Genomic DNA, 18098 nt, shown 5'->3' on the forward strand with positions numbered 1-18098 from the left:
CACCACGATCAGTGGCCAGCCTCGCAGCCCCCCCAGCCCCAGCCCTTCCCGGCACTCTGGTCAAACCAGAAAGGGCAGTAGTGAATAAAATTCTATTTTGCATTTGGCACTCAGGGAAAATAGGGTCGATAAAATATGTGAAATGGCATTTCTGTGAAAACACTGAAATTTTATTGATATACCAGCAAGACATTCACACCACGATTGACTATGTGAGCAATTTTAGAAGCAGAGACACAAAAGTACTTTTACTTTGCATTTCAGAAATTTTCCCCAAACGTGAAATCAGTATGTATTAACAGAACCAAAAAACCCTGTTAATTGCTTACATGTCACAAGTCAGTGTCTATGTCCCATAAATGCTATTCAGAACTACAAACGGTACATTTAAATCACTGAAAACAAAAGAAATCAAGATTTAAACACCTGGCCCTGCTCCGCCACTCCTGGCCCAGGAGAACCTGCGCCCCCGCCCACCCCGCCCCGATTTCTGCAGCTCTATTACTTGTTCTTATTATTTGCCATGTTTTACAAGAGAGTGAATATAAGCGGGCGTCGGCGGCAGGTGGCCAACAGCCACGGGCAACCGGTGGGGCTCGGCAGCCCGGCCGCAGCTAGGAGGCCTCCCCGAGTGGGAGCAGGAGCTCGGGGTACATAAGCCGACACCTGCTGGGGCCCCTGCAAGAGCTCCACAAGGTCCAAACCTTTGCCAGCGAAGACCGCGTCACCTCCTACCTCAAGAGCTGCCCGAGTTAGCAAGAGAGAGGTCGAGCACCCCCGTACTTCAGGCGCCCGCGACACCTGCCGAGCCCCCACGGGAGTCCCGGCTGCCTGGCGCGCCCTCCCACCCGTAGCCGTGGGCCGACCTCCCTCGCGGGGCCCCACCCGGCCACGTCCCCGGGCAGGGAGCAGGGCGAGGCCACGCAACAAGGTCCTATTTTACAGATGAGGAAACTGAGAGCCAGAGTGCGATCCCGACCTGCTCTGGGCACAGCCTGGGGACAGGTGACCTTTAGTGCAAGCAGCTTATCTATCGGGACGTGTGACCTTTCTGATGGGTCGTAAGAATAAAGTCTGCAAAGTGGTCCCTGCGGTCCCTGCGGTCACCGTTCCTTCCTGCGTCCAGGCAAAGCCGCGGGGCCCCTGCTGACGACGGGCGCAGGGTTGGTATCTCGCTCCCCTTTACAACACCCCAGTCACTTGGCAAGTCGGGCTCGGGGGCTCCCGCAATTAGGTGGTGACGGCTGCGGCCTCCCCCAAGGACTCGGACCCCGCGGTAGCCCCCGGCCTGGCCCCCAGATGGCATCGGGCTGCTGCCAGCACCCTCCCACCTGCCCAGGTGTCCTGAGTCCCCTCCGGGGGCCCCACAGGTCCTTTTCCGTTTCCACTGAGCAGGAGCCTGGACCCAGGGGCTGAGCAGGTGCGGGTGGTTCTGCAGAAGCGGGGGCCGCACCTCCACAAGCCCGGGCCAGGCTGGGGACCGCGGAGGTAACCCCACTTTCCCCCGTGCTCCGTCCGTGGGCAGCCGGCAGCCCCCCGAGAAGAGAGGCAGTGCTGCGTGAAGTCTGTGCCGGGACCCTCAACCATGCGCACACCCCGGTTTAGGGCAGGCCACCAACCAGGTCTGGGCGGGGGGCCAACCCACCTGTGCAGGGGCACGCGGTGCCCGCCCCTGCCCCAGGTGAGTGTGCTGGGACAGGCTCCGTGAGAGGCAGGCGGCCGTGGGGGCGGGGGGGGCGTGGGCCGAGTCCGAGCGGCCCCTCGACCCTCCGCCTGCCTCTCACCAGGCCCACCCGGGGCTGCGGCGGGACACCGGTCAGCGTGGACCCTGGAGGCCAAGCCGCGTGTGCGTGGCCACGTTTCTAAGCTCCGAGCCACACGGCGCGCCCCGTGTCTGTGCGCCGCCGGGGCTCCCACTCATTCGCTGTCACTCCTGTCTTCCTCCGACGGCTCCTCCCCGCTCTCGGTCGCCTCTGCCACTTTGTAGGGCAGGTTTTTTTTAGAATTCGCAACTAGAAGAGTTGGGTATTAATGAAAAATCTGTTAATTACAGACTAGTTAGCAACCCCCCCCCCCCGCCCCCGCCGTTATTCTGGCCAGTGCAGGAAAAGTCCGTTAGGGTGTAGAGCTCTACCCATCCTGATATTTTCATTATTTTAGGCAAGAAATGAGCAGGGAAAATCTGCCTGCTTAGAGAGAAGCTATTCTCCTGGGAAAAAGATCTGTCGAAGTGTCACAAGAAGGTACGCTTCTAATTACGAGTGGATACCTCCTCAACCCGGAGCAGGTGCCACCAGGGTCACACGAGGGCTTCCTGTTGACGCCCACCCCCAGGGCCACGGCCAGTGGCCAAACCTCCGCCAAGCCCCCACTTACCCTGGGGGAAGTGGCTGTCCTCTTCACATTCTTCCCAGTGATCGAAATCAAAAGCCACATTAGGATTCTGTTCAACGGAACGGGTGACGCTGAGTGACAGGCTAGGTCAGGCTCGCTGCGGCGCCGAGACCTGCCGGCTCCTCCCCACTCACCCTCTGTCTGAGGAGGCTGCACCACGACGCCCTCGTCTCCTTTGCAAGGGTGATCACAGGCTCCTCGTTCGTAACCGTGCACTCGCAGGCATCTTTCACTATGTTGGCCCGCAGCTCCAGGTCGGCCAAGTAGAATTTCTCTCCGGCCCAGGCACTAGGTGCACAGAAAGAAGGCCGCTCTCTTAGCGTGTTAGAAGCGACTCCGATCTAACTCTGGCGAGACACACATGAACCTACCTGAAAACGACTCTATCTCTGAAATATTTACATTTGTAGTCTTTTACATTCCTTATTTTTATCTTCAGTATGACCACATCGTCTTTTTGGAACCACTTGATTTGTGGGTGGAAGCTAGGAAAGAAGACGGTGACTTACGTGGGCACCACTGTCCGTTCGCGGGGCGGGTGGGGAAGGGGCCCCGGCAGCAGGTGGACGTACCTTTTCGGAGGCTCTGTGGTTCTGCTACGGGAACAATCACTCGTGTTTTCAGGTAACGTTTCTGGGCAGAAAGTCAAATGTTCCAGTAAGTTATTCATCCGTGACCGTGCACTCTACGTACCTACGTGTACTCACTCTGTCCATGCGACTTTTAGCTGAGGAAGTACTGACAGCCTCAATTTCCAAGCGTCCACTCGCGAGGAATAATTAGCAAAAATTAAAAATGCACGACCCGAAACGGAGCAGCGTTACCACCAGCAGCCAAAGGCTTCTCTGCGGTGGCCCCCGGCCTCCTTCGCCTGAGAGCAGCAGAGGCGCCTGCCAGAGGGGAAGTCATCTGGTCGCCACTGTACGCGAGGAACCAGTGCCAAACGTGACACGTCCTAAAACAGCATCTGAACTCAGTCTAACACCCCTGAATCTTCCATCTGAAGACGTGAGCAACACTGTGGCCGCCTTAATCATAGTCAAAGACTGAAAGCAGCCTCCGTGTCTACCAACAGGTGGACGGATGTGCAACTTGTGGTGTATTTGCGTCACGAAACACCACTCAGCGGCAAGAAAGCCCCCACCGCTCCTTGCGATCATCTGCGTGAATTTCACGGAGAGATAACGCCAAGTGAGAGAAGCCACAAGAGGGTAGACTGTGTGCTTCTAATCAGCAAAACTGATGGTGATGGAGTCAGGACAGCGGTTCCTGGGACGGGTTTCAGGCGGGGAAGGTGCATGAAGGGGGTTCCTGGGGCTCTGGAAATGTTCGAGTGCATCAGTGGACACGTACACACGTGTCAACGGCTCTGATGAGCGTACGCTCAGGATGTGTGTACTTTTCTGGATGAGCATTATACCTCAATTAACAAAAAGGAAAAGTTTTTAAAAAATATATCAGAAACTGAAATGTCAAGAGTAGGAAGTTAGGTAAGACCAGTCTATGTCACCTTCTATAGACTTCATCCAGAAGTGGGAAGTGTCGATGCTGGAAAACTCCCGAGCTTTCATAATTTTAAGGGAGCCATGTTTCTGTTTTTTTTTTAAAGATTTTATTTATTTATTCATGAGAGACACACAGAGAGAGAGAGAGAGAGGCAGAGACACAGGCAGAGGGAGAAGCAGGCTCCATGCAGGGAGCCCGATGTGGGACTCGATCCCGGGTCTCCAGGATCACGCCCTGGGCTGAAGGCAGGCACTAAACTGCTGAGCCACCCAAGGATCCTGGGAGCCATGGTTTCTAAAGATTTTTAAAAAATTCATTTGAGAGAGAGTGAGCGAGTGTGTGTGTGTATGTGCACGAGCAGGGCAGGGGCAGAGGCAGAGGCAGGCTCCCCGCTGAGTGCGGAGCCCGACGTGGGGCTCCATCCCACGACCCCGGGATCGTGACCTGAGCCGAAGGCAGAGCGTAGCCCACTGAGCCCCCCAGGCGCCCCTCAGTGAGCCATGTATTAAATCACCAACCATGCTTTTGGATTTCTGGGTTTGCCTGGGCATCAGCACCTCCTTCTGAGTCGTCCTGCCGTGGGCTCTGCGGACGAGCAGCATCCTCTGCTGGAGAAGGCACGCTAGGTGGAAGAGGTGCAGGTTAGCTCCGAGTCGAAGACACCGCAAGCTCGGGCTCTCTACGGGGCCCTCCCAGCGCGAAGGGGGAGGCAGGCAGCAACTGACCACGAGGTGCCAACCACACGGCCAGACCTGCGTGGGGCCTGCGACTCCTTCACGGAGGACGGTCAGGGCCCCAGCTCCGCTCACTGCCGCGCCCCAGTGGCAAGCCCAGGGCCGATCACGGAAACACAGGGGGCACGTACAGGCATGAACCCGTTTGCCAAAAAGGTTCCCTTTCAAACCATTTACCTTTGAGAATGACCAGCACTGCTCCCCTCTTCAAAATGGATAAAAGGGGAGGAAGTAAAAGCCACCTGTGCCCCCCTGCCCTAGCTCCCCAGCACCTCCTCCCCGAGACACCCCCTCCCCGGTTGGGTCCCATCTACAAACCTCTGCACAAGCAAGCATCACGCCAACTATGTAGAACTCATGTGCGCATCCCTTAAACACACGGACCCTACTCCACTCACTTCTCTGCCCCTTTGATCATAGTTAATAACTAGAGATAGGTCACGCCACATTAGTACAGAAAGGGCTGCCTCGTCCTTCAGAAAATTTTACGTTTTTTTTTTTTTTTCTTTTGAGGAGGGAACCACTTTTACGTGGTTCAATGTTTTGAAATACAATGAAAAGGTCCTACACAGCGGAACATCTCCCTCTCGCCCGTTCCCCAGCTGCCCAGCTGCCTTCCTCGTGGGTGACAGCGTAATTCATACTTTCTGTGCAGCCTGTTAGAGAGAGTTCAAGCCTAAACGAGCAAGCCCATACACACACGTCCATGGTGAGCGGGGGTGCGTGTGCCTCCATGGGGACTGCTGGGTGACACATGGAGCCCGTGCGCAGCACCCCACAAGTGGCAAAGGCAGCACCTTGTGTTCCAACCACCCAGGCAGGGACCCCTCCCTGGGCCTCGTCCTCCCCACTTGCAGCACCAGACCCCCCGTCGCATGCTCTACTCCATCGCTCTCACTCCTTCACCAGACCCTCACCCGCTGGGGTTCCACCCGTCGTCGCACAGCCACCAAGCTGTGACTCTTCTCCACAACCGGCCGACTAGCCTTCCCCCGCTTTCCTGAGCCCCGGGCTTACGCTCCCCATAATCCTTAAACCCGACGTGTCCCAAACCAACTCAGTATCTCCTCCTCCCCAATGAGCACCCCGAAACTGTCCACCTGGCCAATACCCTCGCCGGCCCAGGGCTCAGAATTAGACAATCACACCCCCGATGCCTGTCAGTCACCAAGCCCCCTGGCTTCCAGACCTTCCACGTCCCCAGGGTCTGTCCTCCTTCCCAACCTGCTGTGAGGACGGCACCACTCTCCTCGTTCCGATCCGATCGCCACCACGGCTTCCCAATCCAGCTCCTGACACGGAGGCTCCCTGGGGCAGGCTCCACCCTCGTTCGCAGTCCTCTGCACGGCCACCTCGTGTGTGAGCCCACAGGTGAGCAGGACTCCCGCACACACAGAACCGAGGTGCCGAGGGCAGAACAGAGCCGGGGCTCAGGTGCAGCTGCTGGGTTTCACAGAGGTGACCGAGCCTCGTTTCCATCGAGTCCACTCAACTCTCAAGACATGTTTTTAAAAGAATATCTTACAAGCAAGTGTGGAGCGATTTTTGTTGCCTCCAAGCCTGTAGAACGGACAGGTCTCCTAATCCCACAGGCCCAAATGCATTAAGGTAAAAACTAACGACTTCAGACTGGAGTACTTCAACCTCTGCGTCGTGCTCTTTGAAAAACTCTCCCGCGCTCGTCTGTCGCCAGGGGCCCCGCGGCGGATGCCAGGGTCGCTGGCCGTGCTCGCCCGTCGGGCCTCCTCTCGGCTCCCTGCACCGGGAAGCCCTCCCCTGCCATCTGGGGGTCTGTCCCCAGGCCTCCTTCGCTGCTGCTCCTCCTCGGCCCCCCGCCTCTGCCGGGCTCAGCTCTCAGACTCTGGCACTCGCTCCTCTGGGCTCGCAGCCAGGCCCGGGCCTGCCCACGGGGCTCCGCGGAGCACAGGTCACCACCAACACTCGGACACCAGCTGCTTCGCGCCACCTCCAGGGGCCGCCCGGGCCGAGCCACCCTTGGCACAGCCTCGGCCCCACCCCACCTTCTCCACACCGAAGCCGAGCCCCTTTGGATGGGGTCGCTGCTCTGCTCCAAACCTTCTCATGGCTCTACCTCCTCGGAGCAGGGCCTGGTCCTCGCAAATGGCCAAGGGCCCAACAAGATCTGGCCCTGGGCTGCTCTCCCGCCCTTCTGCTCTAGTCACTGCACCTTCCCCCTGTTCCCAGGGTCGGGGCGACAGGCCCCCTGGGATGGCCGGGGTCTTGCCTCTCCCAGGGGCCCCTGACACCGCGGGTCTCTGTGCAGCTCTGTGACCCATTCTCAGCCCTTCCCCCCGTTCCCAGAGTCAGGGGCAACAGGCCCCCTGGGACGGCCGGGGTCTCACCTCTCCTGGGGCCCCTGACACTGTGGGCCTCTGTACGGCTCCGTGACCCATTCACAGACCTTCTTCCTATTCTCAGAGGAGAGGAGGAGGTGGAAGAGGAGGAGGAGGAGGTGGAGAAGGTGAGGAGGACGTGTAAGAGGTGGAGGAGAAGGTGGTGGTGGTGGTGGTGGTGGTGGTGGAGGAGGAGGAGGAGGAGGAGGAAAAAGTGGAGGAGGGACGTGTAAGAGGTGGAGGAGAAGGTGGATGACGTGAAGGAGGAGGAGGAGGAGGTAAAGGAGGAGGAGGAGGAAGAGGAGGAGGAGGAGGTGAAGGAGGAGGTGGAGGAGGAGGACACGATTGCGCCTCACACCCTCTCTGACCTGGGGTCTGGCTTCTGTGCTCAGAAAATCCACCTGACGACACTTACCGTGGGTGTGTGCTTTCCTGCATGTCAATAAACACTAACCAAACCTTACTCTGTGAGACATATGGGTGAAACAATACGCTGGGGATTTGTTTTATGATATTCCACCAAAAATAAAACTGCACATTGAGGTATGGATAAAGTGAGATTCCCCAAATCTGAGAAATTATTGGAGGTGAGTGATGGAAACATGGGGATTCAGAAACCTACCCAACTTTAAAAAAGGCCCCTATAAACTCCTGTTTCTAGTCCCACCAAACGGCACCTCCAAAGGGAAGATTAAAACTCACAGGGCCTGGCTCAGGCTTCCTTCACCAGCTGGCATTTTAGCTCCTTCGTATAATGTCTTCAGCTGTTCTGTATGCTCTGAGTTGTCAACGCCCATTCCCATCGACAAAATTTCAGCACGCACGTTATAATCAATGACAGATGTTTTCAAGTTTGAAAGTCTTGTAATGTGCACCTTGAATCAAAGAAAAAGTGTATTTGTGGGAACCGCTCTTTGAACTCTCAAATCAATGGAAAAGGCTCTTGCGCGACCCAGCGCTCTCACTGTGCCATGCTGGGCGAACGTGGGCTCCCTTCGCAGCTCCCAGGTGATTTCATAACTGAGCGTACACGTCAGGTTCTTCCAGAGCCCACTCCCACCCTGCAGAAGCATGATGGGGTCAGGGGCCGGGGAGCCCCTAGGATGCTGGGACCACACACAAAACTCTTAGATCTTCCTGAACAAGGAGGACCCTAAGGCTCAGAGGTGCCAGTGCCCAGAAAGGGCCTATGCCAGGGCCCTATAGCCTGTGTTCTGGACAGATTCCTCCACTGGTTTTCTTCTGCAACCCAAATACTCTCATCCATCTTAATTTATACAAAAGATAAGGTTCTGCAACATTGTGCTCCTCCCCTCCTGTCAATGGGAGGTGCAGACCCAGGACTGGGCGTCCCTTTCACGTTGGGGGAGGGGAGCCAGGCTGAGACCAGCTGGAGACCTTCCTAAGTGAACACTGGGAACAGGTTCCCACCTGTGCATGGCAGGAGAGCCTCTCTCCACTCAAACTGGGGGCCGAGAGGTGTGAGTGGAGAAGGAAGCAGGTGTGAGGGCTGCCCCCCCCCCCCCACGGTGCCGTGGACACCGCTATACAAGCTGTGGAAGCTGACGGGTGGATTTCTTTTTTGCTTCTTCATTTCCTTAGCTATAGTTTTAAAAATCTCTAAAAAGATTCCATTTTTTCCTCCCAATCGAGAACCAGAATATCGACTATTATGTAAACCAAGACCCCAAATCTTCATCTGACCTGCACCGGTAATCTTTACCTTCTGTGCTAAAAATCATTTTCTCCTCTGAACCCTTAATCTTACACCCAAACTCTTCCTTGTAGGTGTTAAGGCTTCTCCTGTCTCATAAAAATAACTTTCAGCAGAACAATTCTTATGAACTGAATTCTTGTGTTATAAACATACCAGTTAAGATTTAAGTCCAATGGAGCAAAACCTCAAATTGAAAAGCAGAGTTCTCGGGGTGCAGGCAGATAGAGGGGGCGATGCTGGCATGGGAGGGGACGCACAGAGGCCCCACGTACAGGTCCTGGTCTGACACTCAGTCCTGCTCACCCCTATGTCAGCTCCACAGGGTAGGAGTTTATGTTCACGGACAGAAGCCAAGTGTCCCGCACAGGACCCAGCACACAGAGTAGGTGCTCAATAAATATTTGGTGAAGGAATGAGATGGAAACTGCAAACATAATAAAACCTATCTCTGAAAACCCAAGGACTAGAATCCTCCACATGACCGATCCCATGTGGACACCTCCGTCCTGACATGGGGCTTCCCCATCGGTGTGGACAGTGTGACGTTGATTCACAGCGTACAACCAATGCTTGAAAAAACAATGGGATAGAATCATAACATCAGAGACTGTCACAAGGAGAGTTTCATAAGCTTGTCTCCCTGTGTGGGCGCGCTGAGTTGTAACATAAAGGATTCCCTTAAACAAAAAACCAAATTCATGACCCAAATAACATGGGAAAAACCCCGGCTCTCCCTAAACAGAACCCCCAAAGCCTCCATTTATTTGAGACAAACCATTATTCAAGCAACAAATTAGAATACCAGGAATAATTTTAGGAGTCCATCCCAAAACAGACTTCTTTTAAGAAAACCATACACTGGGGGCACCTGGGTGGCTCTGTCAGTTAAGTGATGGCCTTTGGCTCAGGTCATGATCTCAGGGACCCTTGGACTGAGCCTCAGGCTGGGCTCCCTGCTCAGTGGGGTGTCTGCTTCTCCCTCTGCTCCTTCCCCTGATCGTGCGTGCACGTGCACAGTCTCTAAGTAAATGAAATCTTAAAAAAAAAAAGAAAGAAAACTGCATACTCACCATTGGATCGACCCACACTGTATTTCCCAAAGCCAGTATCACTTTGGCATCGTGCAATTTTCCAATAATTTTATGATGAATGTACCTGGTAACCTAGGAAAAGAACCACTTATGTAACTTCTCTGAAGCTTTAGGAAAATATCTTACTCGGTGTAGGCTGTATAGTTTCACAAAAAAACGTTTCCATTGAATTTCACCTGAGTCTCACCACCACCCTGTGAGGGAGGTGACAGAGGCCATCGTGTCCCTGTGCAGACAAGGATAGTAACAGGGGAACTTAATAAGGACAGAGCAAACAGCACCTGTGGACCCCCCAAAATGCAACCATGCGTCCTCGCCCCCCTCTGTGAACAGTCACCCAGTCTGTCTCTGGAAGCTCAGAGCCTGAAGCACCCCGGGAGCTGAGGGGCCCCGGGTCCGAGCACCCTGTCCCGAGCACGGGGCTGCTCTTCTCTCAGGACGCCCCTGGCAGGCACGGCGTGTCTCATTCTCACTCTGACCGAGACAGGAGGGAGCCGGCTCCCAAGATCAGACTCTTTTTTTTTTTTTTTTTAAAGATTTTTTATTTATTAGAGACACACAGAAAGAGAAAGAGAGCGAGAGAGAGCGAGAGAGAGAGAGGGGCAGAGACACAGGCAGAGGGAGAAGCAGGCTCCACGCGGGGAGCCCGACGTGGGACTCGATCCCGGGTCTCCAGGATCACGCCCTGGGTGGAAGGCGGCGCTACACCGCTGAGCCCCCCGGGCTGCCCAAGATCAGACTCTTCCATCGCCCTTGAAGCCTGCACATTAATTTGAAAGACTACGCACAGAAGACCCTTCCGCGGCACGTGCCCACGGAGGACACCGAGCCAGCGCTGGCGGAAGGCGGGCGACGGCCACTCGGTAGGCAGTCTCTCGGTAGCCTGCACAGCGAGCTCGCGTGTTCGTCCGCTTCGTGAGAACACGCACCCGGTTATTTCCTGGACCACGTCTGACCTTGTTTATGATCCAAAGTGGTTTTACTTTGCGATGGTTTATTCCACGTCCCATTAGCCGGATGGTATGAAATTTAACCTTCCTTGAAGAGTCAGGAGCGTCGTCAGTAGGGACTCGGCTCCGTGATGGGCAGACGGCCGGCGGGGAGCGCCCCGGGGTGGCTGCACCGTGCACCACGCGCTCTCCTCCCTCCGCACCTGGCCTGCGTGGTGACACCCCAGGGCCTCAGCCTGGAGGCCCACAGGAGGTGTCCCTTGTCACTCCCTCTCCCGGCCCGGCCTCCCAACGCCAGGGGAGGCACCGGGCCTCACCAGGGAGTGTCCATCGCCCCTGCCTGCCTGTGACAGGGGCAGCCACCTGGTGCTTACACTGCTGCTTCCCAGGCTCACGGCCACTTTATTTGGCCCTGATGCGTCCCTCACACCGATTCTGAGACTGTGAGCATGAATGGTGACGACGGCCGCCTGTACGAGGGTCTTTATTTTTTTATTTTTTATTTTTTTCCCCCAGAAAACTGAATTGTACCAGGGTCTTTAACTGTCCAGGAACAGGAGGCATTTCACCCAAACTCTAGACTCTACATTCAAATAAACCTCAATTCCGTGTATATCCTAAAAGGCAACAGGGCATAAAAAGCCAAAATAAACTTACCTTTGGATTCCACTCAACTTCGTTGTCGGCAGGCTTCACTCTGCAAACAATAAACTCCACCGCCTGGGGGGGCAGAGCGTGGAACTTCTCGGGGAGACGCAGCAGCTGGTCTCTGGTGATGAGTCCCGTCCGGCCTTCGTCTATGAACTTCACAAGGACACGGTCTGGACCCCAGGCGTCTTCCTTCTGGCTCATCTCCAGCACCTCAACCCTGGAGAACCACCGCGGCTTCAGTGTAACACAGAGACCCCAAAGGAAAACAATCTTTGCCTCAACCTACCCAGTAAATCCAAGAAGGCTCTAGCTGCAAGGCTTGATTCCATGAGAGAAATAAAAACCAGCTAGAGCGTCAACACCACTCAGAATGGCTTATTTAATTCAAGTGCACAGAAGTATAAAAACACAGAGCACTTTTGAATAGAGTAAATCCCTTTACCAGACAATAATGATGAAAATCAACACGGTAAATAGTGAAGTTACAAAATTTCCCAGCCTAGGCTACCCCAAGAGAGCCAGGAGTGGCCTTCGAGGGTGTGAGCAGGCCCCTGGGGCACACGGCCCGGGTCGGAGCCCCAATCGTGCCATTCACTGAGCTGATGCTGCACAGCCTACGTGATCTCACCAAGGCCCAGCCTGCTCACCTGTAAGAGGGGACCTGTTTTACGGGAATTACGTAGGGTTAAGTGAGGTGAAGGCATGTATGGAGGTGGCACACACGGTGGTGGCCCCAGAACCGTCGGTGTGTAAATGTGACCCTGTCTTCTGTGCCCTGTGTGCAGATGCCCAGGATTGGACGAGTCAGGTGCAGAACTGCACTGGGGGTTGAGGGGCGGGGGTGGACATGCCCCCCCTACCCTCCTGGGGGCAGCCAGGCTTCATACGTGCACACCGGGTCAGAGGGACACAGGGGGAAACAGGGATTCGATACCACTTAAAGTTGCCGCATGCTTCACAACTCTTAAGAGATGAAATACAGAGAACTTTTACCTGTGGAAAAGTGTTTTTTCTGCTAATCCATATAATCCAAATTTCTCCACCTTTTCAACACTTGTTTTATTGCTGTTACCCTTAAAATACTCATTCATTTCAGCATTAAGAGTTGAATAAAGATCCACTTGTTTATCAACTATACGACCAAAGTAATGCGTTGCATTCGAAATATAAAAGGGTATTATCTGAAAAATAATCGACAACCACATTCAGAAAACAAACTCAATCTAAACCAAAAAGGTCTCTGCAGAAATCCGCATCTGACCTAAGCGCCCAAAGCAGGGATGGAAACCTGAACGAGGAAACTGGCCAATAAACAGCAAAAACCTTCCCATACTCACCACAGAGAACTGTGGTTTCCCTTTAAATCTAAGGGAAGACTTTTTGTTAATCTTGGCATTTTTAAATTTTTTATTTCTAAAGATTTTATTTGAGAGAGAAAGTGAGAGAGAGATCATGAGCAGGGGGAGAGGCTGGGCCCCTGCCGGGCCAGGGAGCCTGACACAGGGGTCATGACCTGAGCCCAAGGCAGATGCTTAACCGGCTGAGCCACCCGGGCCCCAATCTTAGCATTCTAAAGCTTCATTACAAGAGTTCCTTTGTTTATTCCCTAACTGCACTTTATAGAAATCATTCTTAAATAGCATCCCTCTCTTGAGCTCTTTCTGATTTTGTTCCTGTAACAAGCAGTATTTTATCAAGAGCCCACTAAGCAGGAGGCGCTAGGGATAGGAGATAGGCCACGTCCTACAGGGACTCCCACCCCCCACAATCCACACGCCGACAGATGGGCCACAGCTAGTGTGTGGTCAAGGAAGACGACTCTTAGGCAGCCCGGTGGCTCAGCAGTTTAGCGCTGCCTTCTGCTCAGGGCCTGATCCTGGAGACCCGGATCAAGTCCCATGTTGGGCAACCTGGATGGAGCCTGCTTTTCCCTCTGCCTCTCTCTTAGTGTCTCTCATGAATAAATAAAATCTTTTTTTTTTTTTTTAAAAAAAGGAGGAAAACTCTTCACATGCAAGTGGTGTGCAAGGGGCAACGTCGGGTTGCATGTATCTTAGCAAGAGTATGGAGAAGGCACTCCAGACACAAATAAACAGCCTGCATGAAGGCATGAGGTGGTGAGCTACCCCAGCAGAGGCCAGGACGGAGGAGTCCCCTGCTGGGAGGACGGAAAGGACAGTGCTGCTTGGGAGGCAAGGAGGAAGGGGTGAGGTCACCCCTTGTGATCAATCTCACAGGACTGAAGCCCCTGGCTCTCCTTTGTGGCGTCCCCAAGCTCCCCTGCTTGCTGTTTTCCCCACTCTCACTGCCCACCGGCCCTACCCTGAACCACAAAAACTCGATGTTAACTCCTACTCTGGGGACTCACTGGTTCCTCTCCCAGGAACAGTCTTCTCCAGGCCTTCCCATGGCTGGATCCTTCTTATCATTTGGCCCTCAGCGCAGCTGACCCCTCAGAGAGCCCTTCCCTGCCCATATTCCCAAAGGCCCTGCAGTTCCCCTTCTCCACAGCACACGTCACAATATCTCCCATTCACTGGTCCTCTGCAGACCCTCCCCAGAGGAAGACAGGTAACATGTCTGTCACCTTTCTGCAGCACGGTGGAGGAAGCTGCCCGAACAAACCCTCAGTGCTTATCCACCGTCTTAGGCAGGAAGTTCAACATCCCTTCCTGCATGGCAGATGGCCTCTTCTGGGGAAGTCCTTGCCGCTATGGTTTAGAGGCCCCAACAGTCCGACATTCTAGACATCAGCTCACTGCATGATGGCAGTCAGGGACCACATAGTGGCATGGAGGAGAGATATACCTGCTACAACGTTCTGAGGGACAAGCAGGGCATAATATATATGCCAATGACAAATAAATCTTTTTGAAAATGCACAAAAGGGCAGCCCCCGTGGCTCAGTGTAGTTTAGCGCTGCCTTCAGCCCAGGGCCTGATTCTGGAGACCTGGATTCGAGTTCCACATCGGGCTCCCTGCAGGGAGCCTGCTTCTCCCTCTGCCTGTGTCTCTGCCTCTCTCTCTCTCTCTCTGTCTCTCATGAGTAAATAAAATCTTAAAAAAAAACACACACATACACAAAGAAAAATGGCAGGCTAAATATGTACTAGGATGCAAGTGGTGATTGTTTAAAGGTGATGGGAGTAAAGGGGAGAGTTTCCTCCCCCCCCTTATTTCCCAATCAGAAGACTCTGTGCTAAGCCTCAGCACACACAGAGAACAAAATCCAGGCTCCAGCTGTGACAGTCTATGGCTGTCATCTCTGCATGGCATTAGCACATCTGGAGACACATTAAGTTGGCAGAACGGATGTGACAAAATGAAGCTTGTGGACTGGACTCTCCCTTGTAGAGAGGGTGACCAGCTGGTCCTGGTTTGTCTGGGGGCTCTCCTGCTTTCAGCACTGGACATTCCATGTGACCAGAAAACCCCCGGTCCTGGGCACACCAGGAGGGTTCCTTTCCAGCCACCTCCCCTGCCCCCTGCCTCTTTGTGCAGAACCGCACATAAATAATTCACTTTGTTACAGTCACAGGATACAAGGTAAGGACACAAAAGTCAACTGCACTTCTAAACAATCAAAACATGAAGTTCAAAGAAAAATAAGATTAGCATCCAAAAGCAAGAAATGCTAGGAATAAAGTTAACACAATAAATACAAGATCATTCTACTGAAAAGTATACACATTGCTTAGAGAAATTAAAGATGGCCTAGATAAATGGAGTGATGGATATACCATGTTAATGGACAAGACCCAGTATTGTTAAATGTTGACTCTTCCCATATTAACCTATAGATTCAACACAGTGCCACCCAAAGTCTCATCAGGCTTCTAGGTAGAAACTAGCAAGCTGATTCTAAAATTTTCTGTAGATATGCAAAGGAACAGTCAGAAGGATAAGAAGACTGGCAAATTGGAAGACTCCTCTACCAGTCTCCAGGATTACTTATAAAGCTACAGCATTCAAACCAATGTGGTACTGCATAAGGGCAGACAAAGAGACCAAGGAACAGAAGGAAGAACTCAGAATTCACAGATACAATCTTTTAATTTATATCAAAGGTGCCAATGTAATTGAGGAGGAAAGAAAGGTCTTTAGAACAGAAGATGCGGGATCCCTGGGTGGCTCAGCAGTTGAGCATCTGCCTTCGGCCCAGGGCGTGATCCTGGAGTCCCGGGATTGAGTCCCACATTGGGCTCCCTGCATGGAGCCTATTTCTCCCTTTGCCTGTGTCTCTGCCTCTCTCTCTCTCTCCCTCTCTGGGTCTCTCATGAATAAATAAAATATTAAAAAAAAAAGAACAGATGATGCTGGAGCAACCAGGAACCACCAATGCACAGCAACCACCCTTTGTACACTTGCCTGTGAAGAGTTGTCCTTTTTTTTTTTTTTTTTTTTTAAGATTTTATTTATTCATGAGAGACACAGAGGCAGAGGGAGAAGCAGGCTCCATGCAGGGAGCCCAATGTGGGACTCGATCCCAGGTCCCCTTATCCACACTATATGCACGCAAATTAATTTGAGATAGATCACAGACCTAAATGTAAAACCTAAAATTCTAAAATAAAAATTCTAGAATAAAAAAAAAGAAAGGAATCTTTGCAACCTTAGGGTAGGCAAAGATTTCTTATGGCAAGAAAAGCACAAAACGTAAAATAAAAAAGTGTTAAAAGAAGACTTCATCAAAATTAAAAACCTCTGCTTTTCAACTGAGGAAAATTTTTGTAATATATCTGACAAAGCACATTCATAATCTACAAAGAATTCTTAAGACTCAACAAGACAACCCAAACTAAAAAATGGGCAAACACTGTGATACTAGCAAACACTAATTCATAAAGGAGATACACAGGGCCAGGTAAGCAGTGAGAAGAGGTCCAAGATTCTTTACCACCAGAGAAAGGCAAATAAACATTCATGCAAATGCAACAGAATGGCAAAAATTAAAAGACTGAGAACACTACGTATTGAGAATGTGGACCTATTGGAACTCTCAAATATGGTGCAATGAGAATGTAAAATGGTACACGTGGTTTGGCAGATCCTTACACGTGCGGGTGCACACACACAGGCCCGCGCGCACACAGACACTATGACGCCGCAGCAAGTCACCAGAGAGAAATGAAGGTGTAGGTCTAGAAAGACTTGTAACACACAAGTTCACAGCAGCCAGAAACTGCACACAAGCCAAACATCCATCAGCTTGTGGGCAAACAAAGGCACATCCATGTAATGCAATCCTGTTCAGCAATGAAATAGAACAACATAGGTGAATCTCATAAACCTTACACTAAAAACAACTATCAGACTCAAAGTCCAGACTGTAGGATTCCATCAATATGAAATCCCAGGAAAGACAAAGCTCTAGTGGCAGAAAGCAGGTCCAGCAGCCACCAGGAATTGGGGTTGAGGCTCAGGACTGTCAGCATGGGGCCAGCAGAGGCCTTTTCGGGGCCATGAAAATGTTCCTGTCTTCACTGTGGTAGTGGTCACGCAATTGTATGTGTTTCTCAAAACTCAACAACCTATACACTTCTAAACAGTGATTTTTATTGCATGTAAACTGTACCTCAATAGAGCCAATTAAAAGCAGGGGTCTGGTTGAACGGGTTCTAGAAAGGTGGCAGTGGTAAAGGGGCATATGTCCTGACTCTCTGAATCTCCACATAAAGAGAGCAATGAGATGGCAAAACCAAACACCAGGGATATACTTTGCAACAAAACTAATTAACAAATTACCCCCCCACCCCAGACACCAAAATAAAAGCTGACGAGGAAGATAAAAAGGAGAAAATCTAAGTGACCTTGGGTTTTATGATGACCTTGTGGATATGGAAACAACTAGAAAGTTGGGCTTCATTAAAATTGAAAGCTTGGGATCCCTGGGTAGCGCAGCAGTTTGGCGCCTGCCTTTGGCCCAGGGCGCGATCCTGGAGATGCGGGATCGAATCCCACGTCGGGCTCCTGGTGCATAGAGCCTGCTTCTCCCTCTGCCTGTGTCTCTGCCTCTCTCTCTCTCTCTCCCTCTCTCTCTCTGTGACTATCATAAATAATAAATAAAAATTTAAAAAAATTGAAAGCTTGTGCTCTGCAGAAGACTATAAGGAGAATGAAAAGGTAAGCCACAACTGGGAGAAAATTTTTGAAAACCTGTTTCTGATAAAGGACTGGTATACAAAATCTACAAAGAACTCTTAAAACTCAACAAGAAGAAAACAGACAACCCAATGAAAAAAAAACGGGCAAAAAATCCTGAACAGATAGCTCACCAAAGACGACGTACAGCTGATGAATAAACACATGAAAAGATGCTCAACACTATTGGGGAATTGAAAAATAAACAATGAGGTACCACTACACCATGTGTCTCTCATGAATCAATAAAATCTTTTAAAAAATGGGAAAAAAAGAAAACAAAATATAAGAAAAGATACATACATGATAAATATGTACAAAAGAACAACACATATCAAAAAAATTAGGAATGAGGTGACAGAGCCAGGAAGAATGGTACAAATGAGCTGAAGAGATCTGCCTTAGAAGAAGGGAAGGTAAGAGCAATCTTGAACTCAAGAAGTATTAGAAAGTATTCAAAAGAAAGTGACACACTCTTAACTCAGCAATTTTATCTACATTTCAGAATTATGGATGTTCTGAAAAGATGTGTATGCTATCACACTATTTTTTTAAAAGAT

The 18098-nt window shown here is 51.7% G+C and overlaps 1 protein-coding gene across 5 annotated transcripts in view; it reads right to left on the reverse strand.

The window, feature by feature from the left end:
- Nucleotides 1-148: 148 nt before the first annotated feature.
- The window catches only part of TDRD12 (tudor domain containing 12), a 70292-nt gene continuing 52342 nt past the window's right edge, over nucleotides 149-18098 (reverse strand). For 3 of the 5 annotated variants that reach the window (XM_035712095.2, XM_025425229.3, XM_025425230.2), the window contains 10 exons: nucleotides 12391-12578; nucleotides 11404-11614; nucleotides 9776-9868; nucleotides 7691-7863; nucleotides 4419-4522; nucleotides 2967-3027; nucleotides 2766-2879; nucleotides 2529-2682; nucleotides 2377-2443; nucleotides 149-2012 (listed from right to left, as the gene is read on the reverse strand). In XM_035712095.2, the coding sequence (XP_035567988.1) occupies nucleotides 1918-2012; nucleotides 2377-2443; nucleotides 2529-2682; nucleotides 2766-2879; nucleotides 2967-3027; nucleotides 4419-4522; nucleotides 7691-7863; nucleotides 9776-9868; nucleotides 11404-11614; nucleotides 12391-12578 (1260 nt within the window). In that variant the 3' untranslated portion in view covers nucleotides 149-1917. Of the gene's footprint in view, nucleotides 2013-2376; nucleotides 2444-2528; nucleotides 2683-2765; nucleotides 2880-2966; nucleotides 3028-3989; nucleotides 4195-4418; nucleotides 4523-7690; nucleotides 7864-9775; nucleotides 9869-11403; nucleotides 11615-12390; nucleotides 12579-18098 lie in introns of those variants that run through there. The other 2 variants (XM_049095978.1, XM_049095983.1) reach the window with 2 other exon arrangements.

The sequence above is a fragment of the Canis lupus genome, chromosome 1 (genome assembly GCF_003254725.2).
Source record: "Canis lupus dingo isolate Sandy chromosome 1, ASM325472v2, whole genome shotgun sequence".
In the NCBI taxonomy this organism is placed as follows: Eukaryota; Metazoa; Chordata; class Mammalia; order Carnivora; family Canidae; genus Canis; species Canis lupus.